The sequence below is a fragment of the Chamaea fasciata genome, unplaced genomic scaffold, assembly GCF_029207755.1.
Source record: "Chamaea fasciata isolate MVZ Bird 193981 ecotype frontalis unplaced genomic scaffold, bChaFas1.0.hap1 SCAF_3, whole genome shotgun sequence".
Taxonomy (NCBI): Eukaryota; Metazoa; Chordata; class Aves; order Passeriformes; family Sylviidae; genus Chamaea; species Chamaea fasciata.
The window spans coordinates 18,776,764-18,804,474 of NW_027094088.1; the positions used below are offsets into that span (position 1 = coordinate 18,776,764).

The window sequence follows — 27,711 nt, forward strand, 5'->3', positions numbered from 1 at the left end:
AACCCATGCCAGTATCCGTGCAGCCTCACAGTCAAGAATTTCTTCCCAATATCTCGTATGAAGCCACCCTCTGTCACTGTAAAGCCATTGCCCTTGTCCTTTGAGGACCTGCCCCTGTAAGAAGGGCTGCTCTCTGCTGCTTTCTTTAGGCCCCTCTTCTTGCAGGATGAGGCTGCGCAGTCTCTGAGGCCAGCAGCTGCTGAGGAATCCATTTGGGGCAGGGAGCTGGTTGTGCGGCTGCAGTGCCAGCTGCAGATTGAGCTCTGGCTGGTGGGAGTCTGGGACCAGAGACTGCCACCCTTTGCATGGCAGAGGGCACAGGGTGCTGTGGCACAGGCCAGGGATTTGAACGGACCCTGAGTGCTGCAGCAGGAGCCGGTGGCTCTTTATGGAATGTGACATCTGTGAGTCTGCTGGGGCAAAGAGCCCTGAGGTTGAATGGGTACGGATACCCGCTCTGACTGGCTGAGAGCGGTGTGGGGAGGGAATCAAACGGGTCACCCATCAGCTTGTTGCAGTCACCTGTGCCTCTGGAATGGTCACACAGGGGAGATCCCTCAGCATTTTGGCAGCCCAGATGGGACCGAAGGACAGTCCTGCTGGAGCCTCCGTCCTGTCACAGCAGGTACTGCTGAGTTCACCTGGGATCTTTAGAGCAAGAAGGAGCCATGGGAGGAGTGTTCTAATTCCATGCGCAGAGTCTGTGTAAATTATAAGCATGGAATTGAGCCTCTCTCTTGTGGTGGCATTTGCTGCAGATTTGGTGAAGTCAGGGGTAGCGGGTGAAGAAGGTGCGCGCAGCACGATCAGTGTAAGGTGGCCACGGAGGAGTTGTGGGGGCCCCCGTAAGTTGTGAGGTAGAGGGGCTCGAGTCTCTGCTTGAAGGCTTTTGCAGACAGGCACAGGGAGAACCTTGCGTCCCTCGTGCCGCAAAATGGGTGCTAGAGCACACACAGAAGGGGGTGGAAATCCCTTCTTGGCATGCAGAAGAGGGTTTCACATGCATCCAGGTGTCTGATGTGATGGGAAATATCCCTGTTTTAGGTGAGGACATGTCTGTGGCCAAAGTTGTAGAGAACTGGGAGAAACTCTTATGGGCAGCAGAATTTTGCACAACAAGGTCGTGCCAGGATGATTGGGCAGCTCTAAGCTTGTCTCCCCTCTGGGCAGGGTAATGATCAGCCCCAACCCTGAGTGACACTCTTGGACTCGGTGTCTTTAGTGAGCAGGCAGCCCCTGAAATTTGCTTCAGCAAAGATTTGAAGAATCTTATGCCAGGGTGGCGGGGCCAAGTACAGATGTGGCATGATTGTTCTCAGCACGGCCCATCTTGATTAACACAAAGGGAAGAATGCCACATGCCGTGAGACAGGACTCCGTTTGCCTGGAACCCAAGAAGAATGTCCAGAAGCGGACGGAGTGACACCTAGCCCAAGGCATTTTGAAGCCTTCCATTAATGCGGGCGTTCAGAGCTGCGAAGGCTAGCTCGGTCCCGAACACGCATTAATGGGTACAACTCCGGTACCTTCTTGCTGTGTGAGCCCTGGCCCTCAGGCAGAAGTGTGGCTTCGGTGTGGAAGAAAGGCAGACTCTCACGTGGGTGACAAGATGGGTCTATTGCTGCCAGCTGGCCAGGTGAAAAATGACTTCTCTGGGCTCTCCTTGACCTTAAGTACCAGGGGTGTGGAAAGGGGCAGGGATTAGCCCAGGACCAATACCATGTGGGGTGGGAGTTACCAAGACAAAAAGACAGCACACAGGGCATCTGATACATAATACAGGGCGGGGAAGTCAGAGGCTCTGCCAATCACCCCAGCCCCCCACCGGAGTCTGGGCAGGGTTGCAGGGAGATGGGCAGGAGCCACAACTAGGGAAAAACCAAAGGGGTTAGAACACGGGCTAATCTGGAACAAACCATTCTGCATAAAATTGCACAGTAATAATTTTCGCACCGCAACATTCCATTATATTTAGAAAGTCAATGTTCGCTTGCCTTCACCTGGAACAGACAGCAACTGCCTTCAACAAGTCTTCCCCATGGCATTATGCCATCATTTTTTCTTTGCCCGTCCCAGCACCCCAAATATTGAGGTTTGACTGAAAAGAGTCTAAATTCTGGGGCAAATTTGAACCGTTTGTAGAGGATTTGTTAATTAGTGAGTCGAGATAAGAAGGTTCTTGCCCATCCTGTGGTGCTTATGTGCAGCACTCAGACAAAGAAGCACAGCAAGCTGCAGTTTGTGTCTGTGCAGCTGGATCTTTGACTGCTCCTTCTCTCCGTTTGCCAGACTTACACAGCAGCCTCATCTTCCTTGACTCCTCCCTGTCTCTGCCTTTTGTCTCCTCCCAAATATGGAGCCACGCCCAGGGATCTTTTTCCCATGGCTCCCAGGCTTGGCCCTCCCTGCCTGTGAGCAGCCTTGCTGTTGCAGCTGCTGTTGGCCCACTCACTTTGGCCTTCCAGGGCATTCCTGGTGTGCTCTCCTGCTGTTTCTGCCAGGTTCCTCTCCCCAGAATGAGCCCAGCTCTTCCTTTGAATATCTGTGAAGTGTGACCGCCTAGCACATCAGTCCCCCTTTACTCCCTGTGAACTCTGGCTCTGCCTTAGGGCACTGGTGATGCCTTGAGCTTTAGCTTTCGTATTTTTAGGTTCTGTGCTGCTTCGGGGTGTAGTTCTGAGCCTCGCATTAAGTGCCAGTAGGCTCTTTTTATAGAGGAAGCAGACAAACAAATCCTTTTCCTGCTGAGGACCGAGGGCAACTTTCAGGCCAACAGCATAAACAACAGCGGACTGAAGAGAGAAAACAAGAAGGATGAGACCCCACCAGCTGAAGCTGTAATTGGACAATTAAACCCCAATATGCAAATGGACCAAAACCTATAAAAACGTAAGATCTTGTGACCCGTCAGCCATTTTGTGGCCATTATTTGTCCAACTTTGTGGATAGCCCCGATCAGGCTCCTGTCCTGGCCAAGGTGGATTCTGGAGGCCTTTCAAGAAATACCTACTTTATTTTTTTATCTCTGTCCAATCTCTGTTTCACGTCAGCCTTCCCAGCCATCACTGGCAGTCCACTCAGGAGGCAGGAGTTTCCCTTGTCATGCTTGGGACTGTCTCTGGTCTCTTCTCTTTGCCCAAGCTTACACCGGGCCCTAAATCATCAGCCCATGGGCATTTGAGCACTGTCCCCAAGGTGTCTGCTTTTGTCCTATCCCCTTCCTGGGCTTGGCGTACCGGCTTCCTCCAGCCCATGGTGGCTCAGAGCCCTCTGCTCTCTGACCAGGCACACTGGTGCTCTTTGGAGCCACTCTGTCCCTTCGTGCCTCAGGCTCATTCTGCAGGTGCCGAATGTGGCACTTGTTGCCCTTCCCAGGAATTGGAATGACACTGAAAAGACGGCTCCCTGTGAACAAAGGGAACTTTATTTCAACAGTTAGGTCAACTCCAGTGTTTGCCTGCACACAGGAGAGAAATGGGGGCGGGGCAGAGCAGGGTTTTGGCACTGAGGCTGCCTTTGGATCAGCAGGCATTGCCCCAGCAGGAGATGGTCGCGGTGCACTGCAGCCTGCCCTGGATCCTGCCTGTCCTGCTGCTCAGGAAGCCCTTTCAGCTGTGTGGAACGCACGGATGTTGTAGTCAATCCAGTGATAGAAGTGCCGAGTGGAGGTGTAGATTCCAGGCCGCTTTGGTCTGGCGCAGCCTTCTCCCCAGCTGGTTAAGCCGACAACCCACCAGTACTCAGCGGTGTTGTCCTTGCACATGAGAGGACCACCACTGTCACCCTGCAATAGAGCAGAGAGGATTAAGGTGGCCTTGAGTGGCCCCTGCCAGCACTGGGGCTGTCTCCTCTTCTCTCACAGCCCCTGCCAGAACTGTATTCCAGGCAGAGGAAGGCTTTCCTCAGAGGCTGGAGCCTCCAGAGCCCTGGCTGTGAATGGCTTGGGGTCCTGGAGGGTAGGGCTCTCTCTGTCCTCTCTGCACAAGGCAGGAGTCCTGGATGTGCAGAGGATGGATGTTTGGCACCAGGATCTCTGCGCTGCCAAGACCACCAGCTGGGCTGTCTGGGCTTTCTGGCACAAGGGGGGCACTGGGCAAGTAGGAGTGGATGGGGAGGGTGTAGGAAGCCCCCCCAGCAGCTGGGGGCGGGGGGGGGGGGGGGGGGGGAGCTGGGGCTGGGAGGGTGACCGGGCGAACTGGCCGGGGCAAAGCAGACCCTGGGCGGTGTTTGGGCAGTGCTGCCAGGGCTGCTGGTGCTGCTGGGGGCTGAGAGGCTCGTGACACATTCATACCTGGCAGGTGTCGATGGTGCCCTGTGGGTAACCAGCGCACAAGTTGTAGGGGTGGACTTGCCCTGCATACCAGGCTGTGCTGTTGCAGAGCTGGGAATTGATGAGCTGGACCTTGGCCTCCTGCAGGCGACCACTTGAACCTTGAGCTGGGAGCAGAGAAAGCAATAAGCCCTCAGCATCCCCGTGTCAGTTCTCCTTGCCTGTCTGAGGGGAGGAATCCCTGTCCCTTGGGCACGGCTTTCCCTCTGCAGAGGCACTGGGGCATGGTGTCCCTGCTTCCTGCCTTTGGGGAGCAGGCCAGGCCCACCTCTGCACCGGGGTACGTCCTTCAGCCTGGCTTCGGTCTCTGCTGTGAGGAAGCCCAAACCCTCTCCCCAGTGCACTTAGCTGGCTCAGGTTTCACTCCTGGAACTCACCTCTTGCAGTGGTGGAACCCCAGCCAGCGATCCAGCAGTTGTCGAGCTTTGAGACTTCTAGGGCGGGGTCAGCCAGACAGGCCAGCTGGATGTAGGCGTTGCACTGGACAGAACCGTCCAGTTGCAGCAGGGCAATGTCGTAGCTGAAGTCGGCACGCCTGTAGTAGGGGTGAACCACCACCTGCTTCACGTTGCGAACTACAGCCCCAGGGCCCGGCTGAGTGAACTCGGTAGCTCCAAGCACCACATACAGCATGCTGATGTCACTGGAAAGAAGACGGAGAGAGGGCTGAGAGGGAGCAGGGCCACGTACCACAGCAGCCCAGCGGCTGCCTCTCCTCTGCTTGGCAAGGCAGAGAGAGCGCAGTGCTCTGGCAGGTGCGAGTGCCCTCGCACACATTGGGCTGGGGGAATGTCGAGCTGGAGGCTGCTAGGAAGCCTTGGCACAAGCCCAGGCTTCTCCTGAGCACTGTGGCGGCTGGGCTGCCTGAGAGGAAAGGGGATGGGAGTAGCAGGTGGTGCTGCTGACAGGGCACCTGCTGGTGTAGCGAGGGTGTCCCCATTCCCTAGTCTGCCTTACTCTAACTTGTCGAAGCAGTGGGCCGCTGTGAGGACCCAATCGGCAGTGATGAGAGACCCTCCACACCAATGGCCCAGGCCTGGATGTTGGATGCTGACGATCCAGGGCCAGGATGCTTCCAGAGCGCCTACTCCACCCACAACGCGCGTCATGCCGTAGTCGTAAGCTTCGTTGCCGGTGGAATAAGTCGTGGAGCTGTAGTCGGGTTGCGGAGCGCGGAGGCCGCAGGAACCTCTGCAAGCAGAAAGTCATTTCCACGCTGCTGCGTGGCCTGCTGTGGCTCAGGCTGAAGCTCAGCCCTCTGCCCTCCCCACAAGGGTTTGCGGGCACAGCAGGCCAGGGAAGCCCACGGGATGTTTGTCTGTCCAAGGAACTGAGGCTTCCCCGTGGTGGGTGGGAGGCTGTGGGCCAGCCATGGGGGCCAGGCGGGTCCCCTCCAGGGAAGGCCCCAAGTGTTGCCATGGCTCCCTCCCAGGGCCTGGGGCCACTTACCCGCAGGGGTACGGTATGCCGTGGGCCAGCCCGGCCACGGTCAGCAGGACGAGGAGGCCGAGCCAATTCATGGCTGCCAGAGGCACGTGTCAGCTGCAAGCACTGAGGGCTCCGTGCAGCAGCACAGCCACAGCCGCAGTGCCCGGCAGCAGCCGCGCTGCCCGTGGTGCCCTCGGCCCCGGGGCTGATGTCACTGAGGGCTGGGTTCCGTGTTTGGGGCGCTGTGGGGGCCTGTGCAACCGGGGACCACTGGGGGAGGGGCAACACTGAATCCATCAGCCATGGAATGGTTTGGGGTGGAAGGGAGCTTGGAAATCACATAGCTCTGACTTCCTGCCATTGGTAGGGATGGATAGTTTGTACTGGAGAAGTTTGCTCTTCTGAGCCTGGCTCAGAAGCTGCCGTTGAACAATCTGAGGGAGGATGGGACACTGAAGTACTAAGTCTTCATCAACAGGACCTGACTGAGGCAGGAACAAGAGCTCTTGATCAAAAGTTGGCCTCTGCGTGAACCTGCCAACCAAATGTTATCGAGATCCGCTCCTCGGCAAAACGTGGATTTGCCTTTCCCTAATCAGAAACTGGACAAGGCCACATCTGGCCTTCTTTTGGGATGTAGGATCACAGACAACTTCCTTGGTTCCTCCTGGAGTCCTCCAAGGCCTTGGGAGCATCCCAAGAGGAGAAAAAAAACCAGATGCCCCTGCACTAGATGTTATGGTAGCTTGTTTATTCAACAGTATAAAGGTGGGCCTCTCTCACAGCCCAGTCAGAAACCTCCTTGCCTGTAGGGGAAGGCACCTGCGGGATTTCCCAGTTGGCTGGGAGCGGTTCTCCAGTCCTTCACTGTGACTGCCACTGGCTTCCCCCACTTGATGGGCAGACCTGCATGATGGTCAAGGATTAGGGTAACTTGTGATGTGTCTTTCTTCATCACTGTAGGCAGTCTTTTATAGTAATGATTAGGTGCATTGCTTAGCTTATCCTTTTCCCATTGGTTGCGGTTTTGAATTGCAGTAAATGACATTTATTCCTGAAGTTGGTGTCTGCGTCTTCTGTGCTGACCTTGCCTACATGAAAAACAGGCATCCACAGCTGCTCTGGGCAACACATGCCAGTATCCGTGCAGCCTCACAGTCAAGAATTTCTTCCCAATATCTCGTATGAAGCCACCCTCTGTCACTGTAAAGCCATTGCCCTTGTCCTTTGAGGACCTGCCCCTGTAAGAAGGGCTGCTCTCTGCTGCTTTCTTTAGGCCCCTCTTCTTGCAGGATGAGGCTGCGCAGTCTCTGAGGCCAGCAGCTGCTGAGGAATCCATTTGGGGCAGGGAGCTGGTTGTGCGGCTGCAGTGCCAGCTGCAGATTGAGCTCTGGCTGGTGGGAGTCTGGGACCAGAGACTGCCACCCTTTGCATGGCAGAGGGCACAGGGTGCTGTGGCACAGGCCAGGGATTTGAACGGACCCTGAGTGCTGCAGCAGGAGCCGGTGGCTCTTTATGGAATGTGACATCTGTGAGTCTGCTGGGGCAAAGAGCCCTGAGGTTGAATGGGTACGGATACCCGCTCTGACTGGCTGAGAGCGGTGTGGGGAGGGAATCAAACGGGTCACCCATCAGCTTGTTGCAGTCACCTGTGCCTCTGGAATGGTCACACAGGGGAGATCCCTCAGCATTTTGGCAGCCCAGATGGGACCGAAGGACAGTCCTGCTGGAGCCTCCGTCCTGTCACAGCAGGTACTGCTGAGTTCACCTGGGATCTTTAGAGCAAGAAGGAGCCATGGGAGGAGTGTTCTAATTCCATGCGCAGAGTCTGTGTAAATTATAAGCATGGAATTGAGCCTCTCTCTTGTGGCGGCATTTGCTGCAGATTTGGTGAAGTCAGGGGTAGCGGGTGAAGAAGGTGCGCGCAGCACGATCAGTGTAAGGTGGCCACGGAGGAGTTGTGGGGGCCCCCGTAAGTTGTGAGGTAGAGGGGCTCGAGTCTCTGCTTGAAGGCTTTTGCAGACAGGCACAGGGAGAACCTTGCGTCCCTCGTGCCGCAAAATGGGTGCTAGAGCACACACAGAAGGGGGTGGAAATCCCTTCTTGGCATGCAGAAGAGGGTTTCACATGCATCCAGGTGTCTGATGTGATGGGAAATATCCCTGTTTTAGGTGAGGACATGTCTGTGGCCAAAGTTGTAGAGAACTGGGAGAAACTCTTATGGGCAGCAGAATTTTGCACAACAAGGTCGTGCCAGGATGATTGGGCAGCTCTAAGCTTGTCTCCCCTCTGGGCAGGGTAATGATCAGCCCCAACCCTGAGTGACACTCTTGGACTCGGTGTCTTTAGTGAGCAGGCAGCCCCTGAAATTTGCTTCAGCAAAGATTTGAAGAATCTTATGCCAGGGTGGCGGGGCCAAGTACAGATGTGGCATGATTGTTCTCAGCACGGCCCATCTTGATTAACACAAAGGGAAGAATGCCACATGCCGTGAGACAGGACTCCGTTTGCCTGGAACCCAAGAAGAATGTCCAGAAGCGGACGGAGTGACACCTAGCCCAAGGCATTTTGAAGCCTTCCATTAATGCGGGCGTTCAGAGCTGCGACGGCTAGCTCGGTCCCGAACACGCATTAATGGGTACAACTCCGGTACCTTCTTGCTGTGTGAGCCCTGGCCCTCAGGCAGAAGTGTGGCTTCGGTGTGGAAGAAAGGCAGACTCTCACGTGGGTGACAAGATGGGTCTATTGCTGCCAGCTGGCCAGGTGAAAAATGACTTCTCTGGGCTCTCCTTGACCTTAAGTACCAGGGGTGTGGAAAGGGGCAGGGATTAGCCCAGGACCAATACCATGTGGGGTGGGAGTTACCAAGACAAAAAGACAGCACACAGGGCATCTGATACATAATACAGGGCGGGGAAGTCAGAGGCTCTGCCAATCACCCCAGCCCCCCACCGGAGTCTGGGCAGGGTTGCAGGGAGATGGGCAGGAGCCACAACTAGGGAAAAACCAAAGGGGTTAGAACACGGGCTAATCTGGAACAAACCATTCTGCATAAAATTGCACAGTAATAATTTTCGCACCGCAACATTCCATTATATTTAGAAAGTCAATGTTCGCTTGCCTTCACCTGGAACAGACAGCAACTGCCTTCAACAAGTCTTCCCCATGGCATTATGCCATCATTTTTTCTTTGCCCGTCCCAGCACCCCAAATATTGAGGTTTGACTGAAAAGAGTCTAAATTCTGGGGCAAATTTGAACCGTTTGTAGAGGATTTGTTAATTAGTGAGTCGAGATAAGAAGGTTCTTGCCCATCCTGTGGTGCTTATGTGCAGCACTCAGACAAAGAAGCACAGCAAGCTGCAGTTTGTGTCTGTGCAGCTGGATCTTTGACTGCTCCTTCTCTCCGTTTGCCAGACTTACACAGCAGCCTCATCTTCCTTGACTCCTCCCTGTCTCTGCCTTTTGTCTCCTCCCAAATATGGAGCCACGCCCAGGGATCTTTTTCCCATGGCTCCCAGGCTTGGCCCTCCCTGCCTGTGAGCAGCCTTGCTGTTGCAGCTGCTGTTGGCCCACTCACTTTGGCCTTCCAGGGCATTCCTGGTGTGCTCTCCTGCTGTTTCTGCCAGGTTCCTCTCCCCAGAATGAGCCCAGCTCTTCCTTTGAATATCTGTGAAGTGTGACCGCCTAGCACATCAGTCCCCCTTTACTCCCTGTGAACTCTGGCTCTGCCTTAGGGCACTGGTGATGCCTTGAGCTTTAGCTTTCGTATTTTTAGGTTCTGTGCTGCTTCGGGGTGTAGTTCTGAGCCTCGCATTAAGTGCCAGTAGGCTCTTTTTATAGAGGAAGCAGACAAACAAATCCTTTTCCTGCTGAGGACCGAGGGCAACTTTCAGGCCAACAGCATAAACAACAGCGGACTGAAGAGAGAAAACAAGAAGGATGAGACCCCACCAGCTGAAGCTGTAATTGGACAATTAAACCCCAATATGCAAATGGACCAAAACCTATAAAAACGTAAGATCTTGTGACCCGTCAGCCATTTTGTGGCCATTATTTGTCCAACTTTGTGGATAGCCCCGATCAGGCTCCTGTCCTGGCCAAGGTGGATTCTGGAGGCCTTTCAAGAAATACCTACTTTATTTTTTTATCTCTGTCCAATCTCTGTTTCACGTCAGCCTTCCCAGCCATCACTGGCAGTCCACTCAGGAGGCAGGAGTTTCCCTTGTCATGCTTGGGACTGTCTCTGGTCTCTTCTCTTTGCCCAAGCTTACACCGGGCCCTAAATCATCAGCCCATGGGCATTTGAGCACTGTCCCCAAGGTGTCTGCTTTTGTCCTATCCCCTTCCTGGGCTTGGCGTACCGGCTTCCTCCAGCCCATGGTGGCTCAGAGCCCTCTGCTCTCTGACCAGGCACACTGGTGCTCTTTGGAGCCACTCTGTCCCTTCGTGCCTCAGGCTCATTCTGCAGGTGCCGAATGTGGCACTTGTTGCCCTTCCCAGGAATTGGAATGACACTGAAAAGACGGCTCCCTGTGAACAAAGGGAACTTTATTTCAACAGTTAGGTCAACTCCAGTGTTTGCCTGCACACAGGAGAGAAATGGGGGCGGGGCAGAGCAGGGTTTTGGCACTGAGGCTGCCTTTGGATCAGCAGGCATTGCCCCAGCAGGAGATGGTCGCGGTGCACTGCAGCCTGCCCTGGATCCTGCCTGTCCTGCTGCTCAGGAAGCCCTTTCAGCTGTGTGGAACGCACGGATGTTGTAGTCAATCCAGTGATAGAAGTGCCGAGTGGAGGTGTAGATTCCAGGCCGCTTTGGTCTGGCGCAGCCTTCTCCCCAGCTGGTTAAGCCGACAACCCACCAGTACTCAGCGGTGTTGTCCTTGCACATGAGAGGACCACCACTGTCACCCTGCAATAGAGCAGAGAGGATTAAGGTGGCCTTGAGTGGCCCCTGCCAGCACTGGGGCTGTCTCCTCTTCTCTCACAGCCCCTGCCAGAACTGTATTCCAGGCAGAGGAAGGCTTTCCTCAGAGGCTGGAGCCTCCAGAGCCCTGGCTGTGAATGGCTTGGGGTCCTGGAGGGTAGGGCTCTCTCTGTCCTCTCTGCACAAGGCAGGAGTCCTGGATGTGCAGAGGATGGATGTTTGGCACCAGGATCTCTGCGCTGCCAAGACCACCAGCTGGGCTGTCTGGGCTTTCTGGCACAAGGGGGGCACTGGGCAAGTAGGAGTGGATGGGGAGGGTGTAGGAAGCCCCCCCAGCAGCTGGGGGCGGGGGGGGGGGGGGGGGGGGAGCTGGGGCTGGGAGGGTGACCGGGCGAACTGGCCGGGGCAAAGCAGACCCTGGGCGGTGTTTGGGCAGTGCTGCCAGGGCTGCTGGTGCTGCTGGGGGCTGAGAGGCTCGTGACACATTCATACCTGGCAGGTGTCGATGGTGCCCTGTGGGTAACCAGCGCACAAGTTGTAGGGGTGGACTTGCCCTGCATACCAGGCTGTGCTGTTGCAGAGCTGGGAATTGATGAGCTGGACCTTGGCCTCCTGCAGGCGACCACTTGAACCTTGAGCTGGGAGCAGAGAAAGCAATAAGCCCTCAGCATCCCCGTGTCAGTTCTCCTTGCCTGTCTGAGGGGAGGAATCCCTGTCCCTTGGGCACGGCTTTCCCTCTGCAGAGGCACTGGGGCATGGTGTCCCTGCTTCCTGCCTTTGGGGAGCAGGCCAGGCCCACCTCTGCACCGGGGTACGTCCTTCAGCCTGGCTTCGGTCTCTGCTGTGAGGAAGCCCAAACCCTCTCCCCAGTGCACTTAGCTGGCTCAGGTTTCACTCCTGGAACTCACCTCTTGCAGTGGTGGAACCCCAGCCAGCGATCCAGCAGTTGTCGAGCTTTGAGACTTCTAGGGCGGGGTCAGCCAGACAGGCCAGCTGGATGTAGGCATTGCACTGGACAGAACCGTCCAGTTGCAGCAGGGCAATGTCGTAGCTGAAGTCGGCACGCCTGTAGTAGGGGTGAACCACCACCTGCTTCACGTTGCGAACTACAGCCCCAGGGCCCGGCTGAGTGAACTCGGTAGCTCCAAGCACCACATACAGCATGCTGATGTCACTGGAAAGAAGACGGAGAGAGGGCTGAGAGGGAGCAGGGCCACGTACCACAGCAGCCCAGCGGCTGCCTCTCCTCTGCTTGGCAAGGCAGAGAGAGCGCAGTGCTCTGGCAGGTGCGAGTGCCCTCGCACACATTGGGCTGGGGGAATGTCGAGCTGGAGGCTGCTAGGAAGCCTTGGCACAAGCCCAGGCTTCTCCTGAGCACTGTGGCGGCTGGGCTGCCTGAGAGGAAAGGGGATGGGAGTAGCAGGTGGTGCTGCTGACAGGGCACCTGCTGGTGTAGCGAGGGTGTCCCCATTCCCTAGTCTGCCTTACTCTAACTTGTCGAAGCAGTGGGCCGCTGTGAGGACCCAATCGGCAGTGATGAGAGACCCTCCACACCAATGGCCCAGGCCTGGATGTTGGATGCTGACGATCCAGGGCCAGGATGCTTCCAGAGCGCCTACTCCACCCACAACGCGCGTCATGCCGTAGTCGTAAGCTTCGTTGCCGGTGGAATAAGTCGTGGAGCTGTAGTCGGGTTGCGGAGCGCGGAGGCCGCAGGAACCTCTGCAAGCAGAAAGTCATTTCCACGCTGCTGCGTGGCCTGCTGTGGCTCAGGCTGAAGCTCAGCCCTCTGCCCTCCCCACAAGGGTTTGCGGGCACAGCAGGCCAGGGAAGCCCACGGGATGTTTGTCTGTCCAAGGAACTGAGGCTTCCCCGTGGTGGGTGGGAGGCTGTGGGCCAGCCATGGGGGCCAGGCGGGTCCCCTCCAGGGAAGGCCCCAAGTGTTGCCATGGCTCCCTCCCAGGGCCTGGGGCCACTTACCCGCAGGGGTACGGTATGCCGTGGGCCAGCCCGGCCACGGTCAGCAGGACGAGGAGGCCGAGCCAATTCATGGCTGCCAGAGGCACGTGTCAGCTGCAAGCACTGAGGGCTCCGTGCAGCAGCACAGCCACAGCCGCAGTGCCCGGCAGCAGCCGCGCTGCCCGTGGTGCCCTCGGCCCCGGGGCTGATGTCACTGAGGGCTGGGTTCCGTGTTTGGGGCGCTGTGGGGGCCTGTGCAACCGGGGCCCACTGGGGGAGGGGCAACACTGAATCCATCAGCCATGGAATGGTTTGGGGTGGAAGGGAGCTTGGAAATCACATAGCTCTGACTTCCTGCCATTGGTAGGGATGGATAGTTTGTACTGGAGAAGTTTGCTCTTCTGAGCCTGGCTCAGAAGCTGCCGTTGAACAATCTGAGGGAGGATGGGACACTGAAGTACTAAGTCTTCATCAACAGGACCTGACTGAGGCAGGAACAAGAGCTCTTGATCAAAAGTTGGCCTCTGCGTGAACCTGCCAACCAAATGTTATCGAGATCCGCTCCTCGGCAAAACGTGGATTTGCCTTTCCCTAATCAGAAACTGGACAAGGCCACATCTGGCCTTCTTTTGGGATGTAGGATCACAGACAACTTCCTTGGTTCCTCCTGGAGTCCTCCAAGGCCTTGGGAGCATCCCAAGAGGAGAAAAAAAACCAGATGCCCCTGCACTAGATGTTATGGTAGCTTGTTTATTCAACAGTATAAAGGTGGGCCTCTCTCACAGCCCAGTCAGAAACCTCCTTGCCTGTAGGGGAAGGCACCTGCGGGATTTCCCAGTTGGCTGGGAGCGGTTCTCCAGTCCTTCACTGTGACTGCCACTGGCTTCCCCCACTTGATGGGCAGACCTGCATGATGGTCAAGGATTAGGGTAACTTGTGATGTGTCTTTCTTCATCACTGTAGGCAGTCTTTTATAGTAATGATTAGGTGCATTGCTTAGCTTATCCTTTTCCCATTGGTTGCGGTTTTGAATTGCAGTAAATGACATTTATTCCTGAAGTTGGTGTCTGCGTCTTCTGTGCTGACCTTGCCTACATGAAAAACAGGCATCCACAGCTGCTCTGGGCAACCCATGCCAGTATCCGTGCAGCCTCACAGTCAAGAATTTCTTCCCAATATCTCGTATGAAGCCACCCTCTGTCACTGTAAAGCCATTGCCCTTGTCCTTTGAGGACCTGCCCCTGTAAGAAGGGCTGCTCTCTGCTGCTTTCTTTAGGCCCCTCTTCTTGCAGGATGAGGCTGCGCAGTCTCTGAGGCCAGCAGCTGCTGAGGAATCCATTTGGGGCAGGGAGCTGGTTGTGCGGCTGCAGTGCCAGCTGCAGATTGAGCTCTGGCTGGTGGGAGTCTGGGACCAGAGACTGCCACCCTTTGCATGGCAGAGGGCACAGGGTGCTGTGGCACAGGCCAGGGATTTGAACGGACCCTGAGTGCTGCAGCAGGAGCCGGTGGCTCTTTATGGAATGTGACATCTGTGAGTCTGCTGGGGCAAAGAGCCCTGAGGTTGAATGGGTACGGATACCCGCTCTGACTGGCTGAGAGCGGTGTGGGGAGGGAATCAAACGGGTCACCCATCAGCTTGTTGCAGTCACCTGTGCCTCTGGAATGGTCACACAGGGGAGATCCCTCAGCATTTTGGCAGCCCAGATGGGACCGAAGGACAGTCCTGCTGGAGCCTCCGTCCTGTCACAGCAGGTACTGCTGAGTTCACCTGGGATCTTTAGAGCAAGAAGGAGCCATGGGAGGAGTGTTCTAATTCCATGCGCAGAGTCTGTGTAAATTATAAGCATGGAATTGAGCCTCTCTCTTGTGGCGGCATTTGCTGCAGATTTGGTGAAGTCAGGGGTAGCGGGTGAAGAAGGTGCGCGCAGCACGATCAGTGTAAGGTGGCCACGGAGGAGTTGTGGGGGCCCCCGTAAGTTGTGAGGTAGAGGGGCTCGAGTCTCTGCTTGAAGGCTTTTGCAGACAGGCACAGGGAGAACCTTGCGTCCCTCGTGCCGCAAAATGGGTGCTAGAGCACACACAGAAGGGGGTGGAAATCCCTTCTTGGCATGCAGAAGAGGGTTTCACATGCATCCAGGTGTCTGATGTGATGGGAAATATCCCTGTTTTAGGTGAGGACATGTCTGTGGCCAAAGTTGTAGAGAACTGGGAGAAACTCTTATGGGCAGCAGAATTTTGCACAACAAGGTCGTGCCAGGATGATTGGGCAGCTCTAAGCTTGTCTCCCCTCTGGGCAGGGTAATGATCAGCCCCAACCCTGAGTGACACTCTTGGACTCGGTGTCTTTAGTGAGCAGGCAGCCCCTGAAATTTGCTTCAGCAAAGATTTGAAGAATCTTATGCCAGGGTGGCGGGGCCAAGTACAGATGTGGCATGATTGTTCTCAGCACGGCCCATCTTGATTAACACAAAGGGAAGAATGCCACATGCCGTGAGACAGGACTCCGTTTGCCTGGAACCCAAGAAGAATGTCCAGAAGCGGACGGAGTGACACCTAGCCCAAGGCATTTTGAAGCCTTCCATTAATGCGGGCGTTCAGAGCTGCGACGGCTAGCTCGGTCCCGAACACGCATTAATGGGTACAACTCCGGTACCTTCTTGCTGTGTGAGCCCTGGCCCTCAGGCAGAAGTGTGGCTTCGGTGTGGAAGAAAGGCAGACTCTCACGTGGGTGACAAGATGGGTCTATTGCTGCCAGCTGGCCAGGTGAAAAATGACTTCTCTGGGCTCTCCTTGACCTTAAGTACCAGGGGTGTGGAAAGGGGCAGGGATTAGCCCAGGACCAATACCATGTGGGGTGGGAGTTACCAAGACAAAAAGACAGCACACAGGGCATCTGATACATAATACAGGGCGGGGAAGTCAGAGGCTCTGCCAATCACCCCAGCCCCCCACCGGAGTCTGGGCAGGGTTGCAGGGAGATGGGCAGGAGCCACAACTAGGGAAAAACCAAAGGGGTTAGAACACGGGCTAATCTGGAACAAACCATTCTGCATAAAATTGCACAGTAATAATTTTCGCACCGCAACATTCCATTATATTTAGAAAGTCAATGTTCGCTTGCCTTCACCTGGAACAGACAGCAACTGCCTTCAACAAGTCTTCCCCATGGCATTATGCCATCATTTTTTCTTTGCCCGTCCCAGCACCCCAAATATTGAGGTTTGACTGAAAAGAGTCTAAATTCTGGGGCAAATTTGAACCGTTTGTAGAGGATTTGTTAATTAGTGAGTCGAGATAAGAAGGTTCTTGCCCATCCTGTGGTGCTTATGTGCAGCACTCAGACAAAGAAGCACAGCAAGCTGCAGTTTGTGTCTGTGCAGCTGGATCTTTGACTGCTCCTTCTCTCCGTTTGCCAGACTTACACAGCAGCCTCATCTTCCTTGACTCCTCCCTGTCTCTGCCTTTTGTCTCCTCCCAAATATGGAGCCACGCCCAGGGATCTTTTTCCCATGGCTCCCAGGCTTGGCCCTCCCTGCCTGTGAGCAGCCTTGCTGTTGCAGCTGCTGTTGGCCCACTCACTTTGGCCTTCCAGGGCATTCCTGGTGTGCTCTCCTGCTGTTTCTGCCAGGTTCCTCTCCCCAGAATGAGCCCAGCTCTTCCTTTGAATATCTGTGAAGTGTGACCGCCTAGCACATCAGTCCCCCTTTACTCCCTGTGAACTCTGGCTCTGCCTTAGGGCACTGGTGATGCCTTGAGCTTTAGCTTTCGTATTTTTAGGTTCTGTGCTGCTTCGGGGTGTAGTTCTGAGCCTCGCATTAAGTGCCAGTAGGCTCTTTTTATAGAGGAAGCAGACAAACAAATCCTTTTCCTGCTGAGGACCGAGGGCAACTTTCAGGCCAACAGCATAAACAACAGCGGACTGAAGAGAGAAAACAAGAAGGATGAGACCCCACCAGCTGAAGCTGTAATTGGACAATTAAACCCCAATATGCAAATGGACCAAAACCTATAAAAACGTAAGATCTTGTGACCCGTCAGCCATTTTGTGGCCATTATTTGTCCAACTTTGTGGATAGCCCCGATCAGGCTCCTGTCCTGGCCAAGGTGGATTCTGGAGGCCTTTCAAGAAATACCTACTTTATTTTTTTATCTCTGTCCAATCTCTGTTTCACGTCAGCCTTCCCAGCCATCACTGGCAGTCCACTCAGGAGGCAGGAGTTTCCCTTGTCATGCTTGGGACTGTCTCTGGTCTCTTCTCTTTGCCCAAGCTTACACCGGGCCCTAAATCATCAGCCCATGGGCATTTGAGCACTGTCCCCAAGGTGTCTGCTTTTGTCCTATCCCCTTCCTGGGCTTGGCGTACCGGCTTCCTCCAGCCCATGGTGGCTCAGAGCCCTCTGCTCTCTGACCAGGCACACTGGTGCTCTTTGGAGCCACTCTGTCCCTTCGTGCCTCAGGCTCATTCTGCAGGTGCCGAATGTGGCACTTGTTGCCCTTCCCAGGAATTGGAATGACACTGAAAAGACGGCTCCCTGTGAACAAAGGGAACTTTATTTCAACAGTTAGGTCAACTCCAGTGTTTGCCTGCACACAGGAGAGAAATGGGGGCGGGGCAGAGCAGGGTTTTGGCACTGAGGCTGCCTTTGGATCAGCAGGCATTGCCCCAGCAGGAGATGGTCGCGGTGCACTGCAGCCTGCCCTGGATCCTGCCTGTCCTGCTGCTCAGGAAGCCCTTTCAGCTGTGTGGAACGCACGGATGTTGTAGTCAATCCAGTGATAGAAGTGCCGAGTGGAGGTGTAGATTCCAGGCCGCTTTGGTCTGGCGCAGCCTTCTCCCCAGCTGGTTAAGCCGACAACCCACCAGTACTCAGCGGTGTTGTCCTTGCACATGAGAGGACCACCACTGTCACCCTGCAATAGAGCAGAGAGGATTAAGGTGGCCTTGAGTGGCCCCTGCCAGCACTGGGGCTGTCTCCTCTTCTCTCACAGCCCCTGCCAGAACTGTATTCCAGGCAGAGGAAGGCTTTCCTCAGAGGCTGGAGCCTCCAGAGCCCTGGCTGTGAATGGCTTGGGGTCCTGGAGGGTAGGGCTCTCTCTGTCCTCTCTGCACAAGGCAGGAGTCCTGGATGTGCAGAGGATGGATGTTTGGCACCAGGATCTCTGCGCTGCCAAGACCACCAGCTGGGCTGTCTGGGCTTTCTGGCACAAGGGGGGCACTGGGCAAGTAGGAGTGGATGGGGAGGGTGTAGGAAGCCCCCCCAGCAGCTGGGGGCGGGGGGGGGGGGGGGGGGGGAGCTGGGGCTGGGAGGGTGACCGGGCGAACTGGCCGGGGCAAAGCAGACCCTGGGCGGTGTTTGGGCAGTGCTGCCAGGGCTGCTGGTGCTGCTGGGGGCTGAGAGGCTCGTGACACATTCATACCTGGCAGGTGTCGATGGTGCCCTGTGGGTAACCAGCGCACAAGTTGTAGGGGTGGACTTGCCCTGCATACCAGGCTGTGCTGTTGCAGAGCTGGGAATTGATGAGCTGGACCTTGGCCTCCTGCAGGCGACCACTTGAACCTTGAGCTGGGAGCAGAGAAAGCAATAAGCCCTCAGCATCCCCGTGTCAGTTCTCCTTGCCTGTCTGAGGGGAGGAATCCCTGTCCCTTGGGCACGGCTTTCCCTCTGCAGAGGCACTGGGGCATGGTGTCCCTGCTTCCTGCCTTTGGGGAGCAGGCCAGGCCCACCTCTGCACCGGGGTACGTCCTTCAGCCTGGCTTCGGTCTCTGCTGTGAGGAAGCCCAAACCCTCTCCCCAGTGCACTTAGCTGGCTCAGGTTTCACTCCTGGAACTCACCTCTTGCAGTGGTGGAACCCCAGCCAGCGATCCAGCAGTTGTCGAGCTTTGAGACTTCTAGGGCGGGGTCAGCCAGACAGGCCAGCTGGATGTAGGCATTGCACTGGACAGAACCGTCCAGTTGCAGCAGGGCAATGTCGTAGCTGAAGTCGGCACGCCTGTAGTAGGGGTGAACCACCACCTGCTTCACGTTGCGAACTACAGCCCCAGGGCCCGGCTGAGTGAACTCGGTAGCTCCAAGCACCACATACAGCATGCTGATGTCACTGGAAAGAAGACGGAGAGAGGGCTGAGAGGGAGCAGGGCCACGTACCACAGCAGCCCAGCGGCTGCCTCTCCTCTGCTTGGCAAGGCAGAGAGAGCGCAGTGCTCTGGCAGGTGCGAGTGCCCTCGCACACATTGGGCTGGGGGAATGTCGAGCTGGAGGCTGCTAGGAAGCCTTGGCACAAGCCCAGGCTTCTCCTGAGCACTGTGGCGGCTGGGCTGCCTGAGAGGAAAGGGGATGGGAGTAGCAGGTGGTGCTGCTGACAGGGCACCTGCTGGTGTAGCGAGGGTGTCCCCATTCCCTAGTCTGCCTTACTCTAACTTGTCGAAGCAGTGGGCCGCTGTGAGGACCCAATCGGCAGTGATGAGAGACCCTCCACACCAATGGCCCAGGCCTGGATGTTGGATGCTGACGATCCAGGGCCAGGATGCTTCCAGAGCGCCTACTCCACCCACAACGCGCGTCATGCCGTAGTCGTAAGCTTCGTTGCCGGTGGAATAAGTCGTGGAGCTGTAGTCGGGTTGCGGAGCGCGGAGGCCGCAGGAACCTCTGCAAGCAGAAAGTCATTTCCACGCTGCTGCGTGGCCTGCTGTGGCTCAGGCTGAAGCTCAGCCCTCTGCCCTCCCCACAAGGGTTTGCGGGCACAGCAGGCCAGGGAAGCCCACGGGATGTTTGTCTGTCCAAGGAACTGAGGCTTCCCCGTGGTGGGTGGGAGGCTGTGGGCCAGCCATGGGGGCCAGGCGGGTCCCCTCCAGGGAAGGCCCCAAGTGTTGCCATGGCTCCCTCCCAGGGCCTGGGGCCACTTACCCGCAGGGGTACGGTATGCCGTGGGCCAGCCCGGCCACGGTCAGCAGGACGAGGAGGCCGAGCCAATTCATGGCTGCCAGAGGCACGTGTCAGCTGCAAGCACTGAGGGCTCCGTGCAGCAGCACAGCCACAGCCGCAGTGCCCGGCAGCAGCCGCGCTGCCCGTGGTGCCCTCGGCCCCGGGGCTGATGTCACTGAGGGCTGGGTTCCGTGTTTGGGGCGCTGTGGGGGCCTGTGCAACCGGGGACCACTGGGGGAGGGGCAACACTGAATCCATCAGCCATGGAATGGTTTGGGGTGGAAGGGAGCTTGGAAATCACATAGCTCTGACTTCCTGCCATTGGTAGGGATGGATAGTTTGTACTGGAGAAGTTTGCTCTTCTGAGCCTGGCTCAGAAGCTGCCGTTGAACAATCTGAGGGAGGATGGGACACTGAAGTACTAAGTCTTCATCAACAGGACCTGACTGAGGCAGGAACAAGAGCTCTTGATCAAAAGTTGGCCTCTGCGTGAACCTGCCAACCAAATGTTATCGAGATCCGCTCCTCGGCAAAACGTGGATTTGCCTTTCCCTAATCAGAAACTGGACAAGGCCACATCTGGCCTTCTTTTGGGATGTAGGATCACAGACAACTTCCTTGGTTCCTCCTGGAGTCCTCCAAGGCCTTGGGAGCATCCCAAGAGGAGAAAAAAAACCAGATGCCCCTGCACTAGATGTTATGGTAGCTTGTTTATTCAACAGTATAAAGGTGGGCCTCTCTCACAGCCCAGTCAGAAACCTCCTTGCCTGTAGGGGAAGGCACCTGCGGGATTTCCCAGTTGGCTGGGAGCGGTTCTCCAGTCCTTCACTGTGACTGCCACTGGCTTCCCCCACTTGATGGGCAGACCTGCATGATGGTCAAGGATTAGGGTAACTTGTGATGTGTCTTTCTTCATCACTGTAGGCAGTCTTTTATAGTAATGATTAGGTGCATTGCTTAGCTTATCCTTTTCCCATTGGTTGCGGTTTTGAATTGCAGTAAATGACATTTATTCCTGAAGTTGGTGTCTGCGTCTTCTGTGCTGACCTTGCCTACATGAAAAACAGGCATCCACAGCTGCTCTGGGCAACCCATGCCAGTATCCGTGCAGCCTCACAGTCAAGAATTTCTTCCCAATATCTCGTATGAAGCCACCCTCTGTCACTGTAAAGCCATTGCCCTTGTCCTTTGAGGACCTGCCCCTGTAAGAAGGGCTGCTCTCTGCTGCTTTCTTTAGGCCCCTCTTCTTGCAGGATGAGGCTGCGCAGTCTCTGAGGCCAGCAGCTGCTGAGGAATCCATTTGGGGCAGGGAGCTGGTTGTGCGGCTGCAGTGCCAGCTGCAGATTGAGCTCTGGCTGGTGGGAGTCTGGGACCAGAGACTGCCACCCTTTGCATGGCAGAGGGCACAGGGTGCTGTGGCACAGGCCAGGGATTTGAACGGACCCTGAGTGCTGCAGCAGGAGCCGGTGGCTCTTTATGGAATGTGACATCTGTGAGTCTGCTGGGGCAAAGAGCCCTGAGGTTGAATGGGTACGGATACCCGCTCTGACTGGCTGAGAGCGGTGTGGGGAGGGAATCAAACGGGTCACCCATCAGCTTGTTGCAGTCACCTGTGCCTCTGGAATGGTCACACAGGGGAGATCCCTCAGCATTTTGGCAGCCCAGATGGGACCGAAGGACAGTCCTGCTGGAGCCTCCGTCCTGTCACAGCAGGTACTGCTGAGTTCACCTGGGATCTTTAGAGCAAGAAGGAGCCATGGGAGGAGTGTTCTAATTCCATGCGCAGAGTCTGTGTAAATTATAAGCATGGAATTGAGCCTCTCTCTTGTGGTGGCATTTGCTGCAGATTTGGTGAAGTCAGGGGTAGCGGGTGAAGAAGGTGCGCGCAGCACGATCAGTGTAAGGTGGCCACGGAGGAGTTGTGGGGGCCCCCGTAAGTTGTGAGGTAGAGGGGCTCGAGTCTCTGCTTGAAGGCTTTTGCAGACAGGCACAGGGAGAACCTTGCGTCCCTCGTGCCGCAAAATGGGTGCTAGAGCACACACAGAAGGGGGTGGAAATCCCTTCTTGGCATGCAGAAGAGGGTTTCACATGCATCCAGGTGTCTGATGTGATGGGAAATATCCCTGTTTTAGGTGAGGACATGTCTGTGGCCAAAGTTGTAGAGAACTGGGAGAAACTCTTATGGGCAGCAGAATTTTGCACAACAAGGTCGTGCCAGGATGATTGGGCAGCTCTAAGCTTGTCTCCCCTCTGGGCAGGGTAATGATCAGCCCCAACCCTGAGTGACACTCTTGGACTCGGTGTCTTTAGTGAGCAGGCAGCCCCTGAAATTTGCTTCAGCAAAGATTTGAAGAATCTTATGCCAGGGTGGCGGGGCCAAGTACAGATGTGGCATGATTGTTCTCAGCACGGCCCATCTTGATTAACACAAAGGGAAGAATGCCACATGCCGTGAGACAGGACTCCGTTTGCCTGGAACCCAAGAAGAATGTCCAGAAGCGGACGGAGTGACACCTAGCCCAAGGCATTTTGAAGCCTTCCATTAATGCGGGCGTTCAGAGCTGCGACGGCTAGCTCGGTCCCGAACACGCATTAATGGGTACAACTCCGGTACCTTCTTGCTGTGTGAGCCCTGGCCCTCAGGCAGAAGTGTGGCTTCGGTGTGGAAGAAAGGCAGACTCTCACGTGGGTGACAAGATGGGTCTATTGCTGCCAGCTGGCCAGGTGAAAAATGACTTCTCTGGGCTCTCCTTGACCTTAAGTACCAGGGGTGTGGAAAGGGGCAGGGATTAGCCCAGGACCAATACCATGTGGGGTGGGAGTTACCAAGACAAAAAGACAGCACACAGGGCATCTGATACATAATACAGGGCGGGGAAGTCAGAGGCTCTGCCAATCACCCCAGCCCCCCACCGGAGTCTGGGCAGGGTTGCAGGGAGATGGGCAGGAGCCACAACTAGGGAAAAACCAAAGGGGTTAGAACACGGGCTAATCTGGAACAAACCATTCTGCATAAAATTGCACAGTAATAATTTTCGCACCGCAACATTCCATTATATTTAGAAAGTCAATGTTCGCTTGCCTTCACCTGGAACAGACAGCAACTGCCTTCAACAAGTCTTCCCCATGGCATTATGCCATCATTTTTTCTTTGCCCGTCCCAGCACCCCAAATATTGAGGTTTGACTGAAAAGAGTCTAAATTCTGGGGCAAATTTGAACCGTTTGTAGAGGATTTGTTAATTAGTGAGTCGAGATAAGAAGGTTCTTGCCCATCCTGTGGTGCTTATGTGCAGCACTCAGACAAAGAAGCACAGCAAGCTGCAGTTTGTGTCTGTGCAGCTGGATCTTTGACTGCTCCTTCTCTCCGTTTGCCAGACTTACACAGCAGCCTCATCTTCCTTGACTCCTCCCTGTCTCTGCCTTTTGTCTCCTCCCAAATATGGAGCCACGCCCAGGGATCTTTTTCCCATGGCTCCCAGGCTTGGCCCTCCCTGCCTGTGAGCAGCCTTGCTGTTGCAGCTGCTGTTGGCCCACTCACTTTGGCCTTCCAGGGCATTCCTGGTGTGCTCTCCTGCTGTTTCTGCCAGGTTCCTCTCCCCAGAATGAGCCCAGCTCTTCCTTTGAATATCTGTGAAGTGTGACCGCCTAGCACATCAGTCCCCCTTTACTCCCTGTGAACTCTGGCTCTGCCTTAGGGCACTGGTGATGCCTTGAGCTTTAGCTTTCGTATTTTTAGGTTCTGTGCTGCTTCGGGGTGTAGTTCTGAGCCTCGCATTAAGTGCCAGTAGGCTCTTTTTATAGAGGAAGCAGACAAACAAATCCTTTTCCTGCTGAGGACCGAGGGCAACTTTCAGGCCAACAGCATAAACAACAGCGGACTGAAGAGAGAAAACAAGAAGGATGAGACCCCACCAGCTGAAGCTGTAATTGGACAATTAAACCCCAATATGCAAATGGACCAAAACCTATAAAAACGTAAGATCTTGTGACCCGTCAGCCATTTTGTGGCCATTATTTGTCCAACTTTGTGGATAGCCCCGATCAGGCTCCTGTCCTGGCCAAGGTGGATTCTGGAGGCCTTTCAAGAAATACCTACTTTATTTTTTTATCTCTGTCCAATCTCTGTTTCACGTCAGCCTTCCCAGCCATCACTGGCAGTCCACTCAGGAGGCAGGAGTTTCCCTTGTCATGCTTGGGACTGTCTCTGGTCTCTTCTCTTTGCCCAAGCTTACACCGGGCCCTAAATCATCAGCCCATGGGCATTTGAGCACTGTCCCCAAGGTGTCTGCTTTTGTCCTATCCCCTTCCTGGGCTTGGCGTACCGGCTTCCTCCAGCCCATGGTGGCTCAGAGCCCTCTGCTCTCTGACCAGGCACACTGGTGCTCTTTGGAGCCACTCTGTCCCTTCGTGCCTCAGGCTCATTCTGCAGGTGCCGAATGTGGCACTTGTTGCCCTTCCCAGGAATTGGAATGACACTGAAAAGACGGCTCCCTGTGAACAAAGGGAACTTTATTTCAACAGTTAGGTCAACTCCAGTGTTTGCCTGCACACAGGAGAGAAATGGGGGCGGGGCAGAGCAGGTTTTGGCACTGAGGCTGCCTTTGGATGAGCAGGCATTGCCCCAGCAGGAGATGGTCGCGGTGCACTGCAGCCTGCCCTGGATCCTGCCTGTCCTGCTGCTCAGGAAGCCCTTTCAGCTGTGTGGAACGCACGGATGTTGTAGTCAATCCAGTGATAGAAGTGCCGAGTGGAGGTGTAGATTCCAGGCCGCTTTGGTCTGGCGCAGCCTTCTCCCCAGCTGGTTAAGCCGACAACCCACCAGTACTCAGCGGTGTTGTCCTTGCACATGAGAGGACCACCACTGTCACCCTGCAATAGAGCAGAGAGGATTAAGGTGGCGTTGAGTGGCCCCTGCCAGCACTGGGGCTGTCTCCTCTTCTCTCACAGCCCCTGCCAGAACTGTATTCCAGGCAGAGGAAGGCTTTCCTCAGAGGCTGGAGCCTCCAGAGCCCTGGCTGTGAATGGCTTGGGGTCCTGGAGGGTAGGGCTCTCTCTGTCCTCTCTGCACAAGGCAGGAGTCCTGGATGTGCAGAGGATGGATGTTTGGCACCAGGATCTCTGCGCTGCCAAGACCACCAGCTGGGCTGTCTGGGCTTTCTGGCACAAGGGGGGCACTGGGCAAGTAGGAGTGGATGGGGAGGGTGTAGGAAGCCCCCCCAGCAGCTGGGGGCGGGGGGGGGGGGGGGGGGAGCTGGGGCTGGGAGGGTGACCGGGCGAACTGGCCGGGGCAAAGCAGACCCTGGGCGGTGTTTGGGCAGTGCTGCCAGGGCTGCTGGTGCTGCTGGGGGCTGAGAGGCTCGTGACACATTCATACCTGGCAGGTGTCGATGGTGCCCTGTGGGTAACCAGCGCACAAGTTGTAGGGGTGGACTTGCCCTGCATACCAGGCTGTGCTGTTGCAGAGCTGGGAATTGATGAGCTGGACCTTGGCCTCCTGCAGGCGACCACTTGAACCTTGAGCTGGGAGCAGAGAAAGCAATAAGCCCTCAGCATCCCCGTGTCAGTTCTCCTTGCCTGTCTGAGGGGAGGAATCCCTGTCCCTTGGGCACGGCTTTCCCTCTGCAGAGGCACTGGGGCATGGTGTCCCTGCTTCCTGCCTTTGGGGAGCAGGCCAGGCCCACCTCTGCACCGGGGTGCGTCCTTCAGCCTGGCTTCGGTCTCTGCTGTGAGGAAGCCCAAACCCTCTCCCCAGTGCACTTAGCTGGCTCAGGTTTCACTCCTGGAACTCACCTCTTGCAGTGGTGGAACCCCAGCCAGCGATCCAGCAGTTGTCGAGCTTTGAGACTTCTAGGGCGGGGTCAGCCAGACAGGCCAGCTGGATGTAGGCGTTGCACTGGACAGAACCGTCCAGTTGCAGCAGGGCAATGTCGTAGCTGAAGTCGGCACGCCTGTAGTAGGGGTGAACCACCACCTGCTTCACGTTGCGAACTACAGCCCCAGGGCCCGGCTGAGTGAACTCGGTAGCTCCAAGCACCACATACAGCATGCTGATGTCACTGGAAAGAAGACGGAGAGAGGGCTGAGAGGGAGCAGGGCCACGTACCACAGCAGCCCAGCGGCTGCCTCTCCTCTGCTTGGCAAGGCAGAGAGAGCGCAGTGCTCTGGCAGGTGCGAGTGCCCTCGCACACATTGGGCTGGGGGAATGTCGAGCTGGAGGCTGCTAGGAAGCCTTGGCACAAGCCCAGGCTTCTCCTGAGCACTGTGGCGGCTGGGCTGCCTGAGAGGAAAGGGGATGGGAGTAGCAGGTGGTGCTGCTGACAGGGCACCTGCTGGTGTAGCGAGGGTGTCCCCATTCCCTAGTCTGCCTTACTCTAACTTGTCGAAGCAGTGGGCCGCTGTGAGGACCCAATCGGCAGTGATGAGAGACCCTCCACACCAATGGCCCAGGCCTGGATGTTGGATGCTGACGATCCAGGGCCAGGATGCTTCCAGAGCGCCTACTCCACCCACAACGCGCGTCATGCCGTAGTCGTAAGCTTCGTTGCCGGTGGAATAAGTCGTGGAGCTGTAGTCGGGTTGCGGAGCGCGGAGGCCGCAGGAACCTCTGCAAGCAGAAAGTCATTTCCACGCTGCTGCGTGGCCTGCTGTGGCTCAGGCTGAAGCTCAGCCCTCTGCCCTCCCCACAAGGGTTTGCGGGCACAGCAGGCCAGGGAAGCCCACGGGATGTTTGTCTGTCCAAGGAACTGAGGCTTCCCCGTGGTGGGTGGGAGGCTGTGGGCCAGCCATGGGGGCCAGGCGGGTCCCCTCCAGGGAAGGCCCCAAGTGTTGCCATGGCTCCCTCCCAGGGCCTGGGGCCACTTACCCGCAGGGGTACGGTATGCCGTGGGCCAGCCCGGCCACGGTCAGCAGGACGAGGAGGCCGAGCCAATTCATGGCTGCCAGAGGCACGTGTCAGCTGCAAGCACTGAGGGCTCCGTGCAGCAGCACAGCCACAGCCGCAGTGCCCGGCAGCAGCCGCGCTGCCCGTGGTGCCCTCGGCCCCGGGGCTGATGTCACTGAGGGCTGGGTTCCGTGTTTGGGGCGCTGTGGGGGCCTGTGCAACCGGGGCCCACTGGGGGAGGGGCAACACTGAATCCATCAGCCATGGAATGGTTTGGGGTGGAAGGGAGCTTGGAAATCACATAGCTCTGACTTCCTGCCATTGGTAGGGATGGATAGTTTGTACTGGAGAAGTTTGCTCTTCTGAGCCTGGCTCAGAAGCTGCCGTTGAACAATCTGAGGGAGGATGGGACACTGAAGTACTAAGTCTTCATCAACAGGACCTGACTGAGGCAGGAACAAGAGCTCTTGATCAAAAGTTGGCCTCTGCGTGAACCTGCCAACCAAATGTTATCGAGATCCGCTCCTCGGCAAAACGTGGATTTGCCTTTCCCTAATCAGAAACTGGACAAGGCCACATCTGGCCTTCTTTTGGGATGTAGGATCACAGACAACTTCCTTGGTTCCTCCTGGAGTCCTCCAAGGCCTTGGGAGCATCCCAAGAGGAGAAAAAAAAACAGATGCCCCTGCACTAGATGTTATGGTAGCTTGTTTATTCAACAGTATAAAGGTGGGCCTCTCTCACAGCCCAGTCAGAAACCTCCTTGCCTGTAGGGGAAGGCACCTGCGGGATTTCCCAGTTGGCTGGGAGCGGTTCTCCAGTCCTTCACTGTGACTGCCACTGGCTTCCCCCACTTGATGGGCAGACCTGCATGATGGTCAAGGATTAGGGTAACTTGTGATGTGTCTTTCTTCATCACTGTAGGCAGTCTTTTATAGTAATGATTAGGTGCATTGCTTAGCTTATCCTTTTCCCATTGGTTGCGGTTTTGAATTGCAGTAAATGACATTTATTCCTGAAGTTGGTGTCTGCGTCTTCTGTGCTGACCTTGCCTACATGAAAAACAGGCATCCACAGCTGCTCTGGGCAACACATGCCAGTATCCGTGCAGCCTCACAGTCAAGAATTTCTTCCCAATATCTCGTATGAAGCCACCCTCTGTCACTGTAAAGCCATTGCCCTTGTCCTTTGAGGACCTGCCCCTGTAAGAAGGGCTGCTCTCTGCTGCTTTCTTTAGGCCCCTCTTCTTGCAGGATGAGGCT

The 27,711-nt window shown here is 56.0% G+C and overlaps 1 protein-coding gene across 1 annotated transcript; it reads right to left on the bottom strand.

Annotated features, from left to right (window-relative positions):
* Positions 1-24,249: 24,249 nt before the first annotated feature.
* Positions 24,250-26,502, bottom strand: LOC136287621 (acrosin-like). The gene is made up of 5 exons (XM_066180385.1): positions 26,432-26,502; positions 25,940-26,173; positions 25,360-25,625; positions 24,944-25,089; positions 24,250-24,438 (listed from the first exon to the last, which is right to left on the bottom strand). Exons 1-5 carry the CDS (start codon positions 26,500-26,502, stop codon positions 24,250-24,252), a joined length of 906 nt encoding a protein of 301 aa, XP_066036482.1.
* Between the last annotated feature and the right edge of the window lie 1,209 nt (positions 26,503-27,711).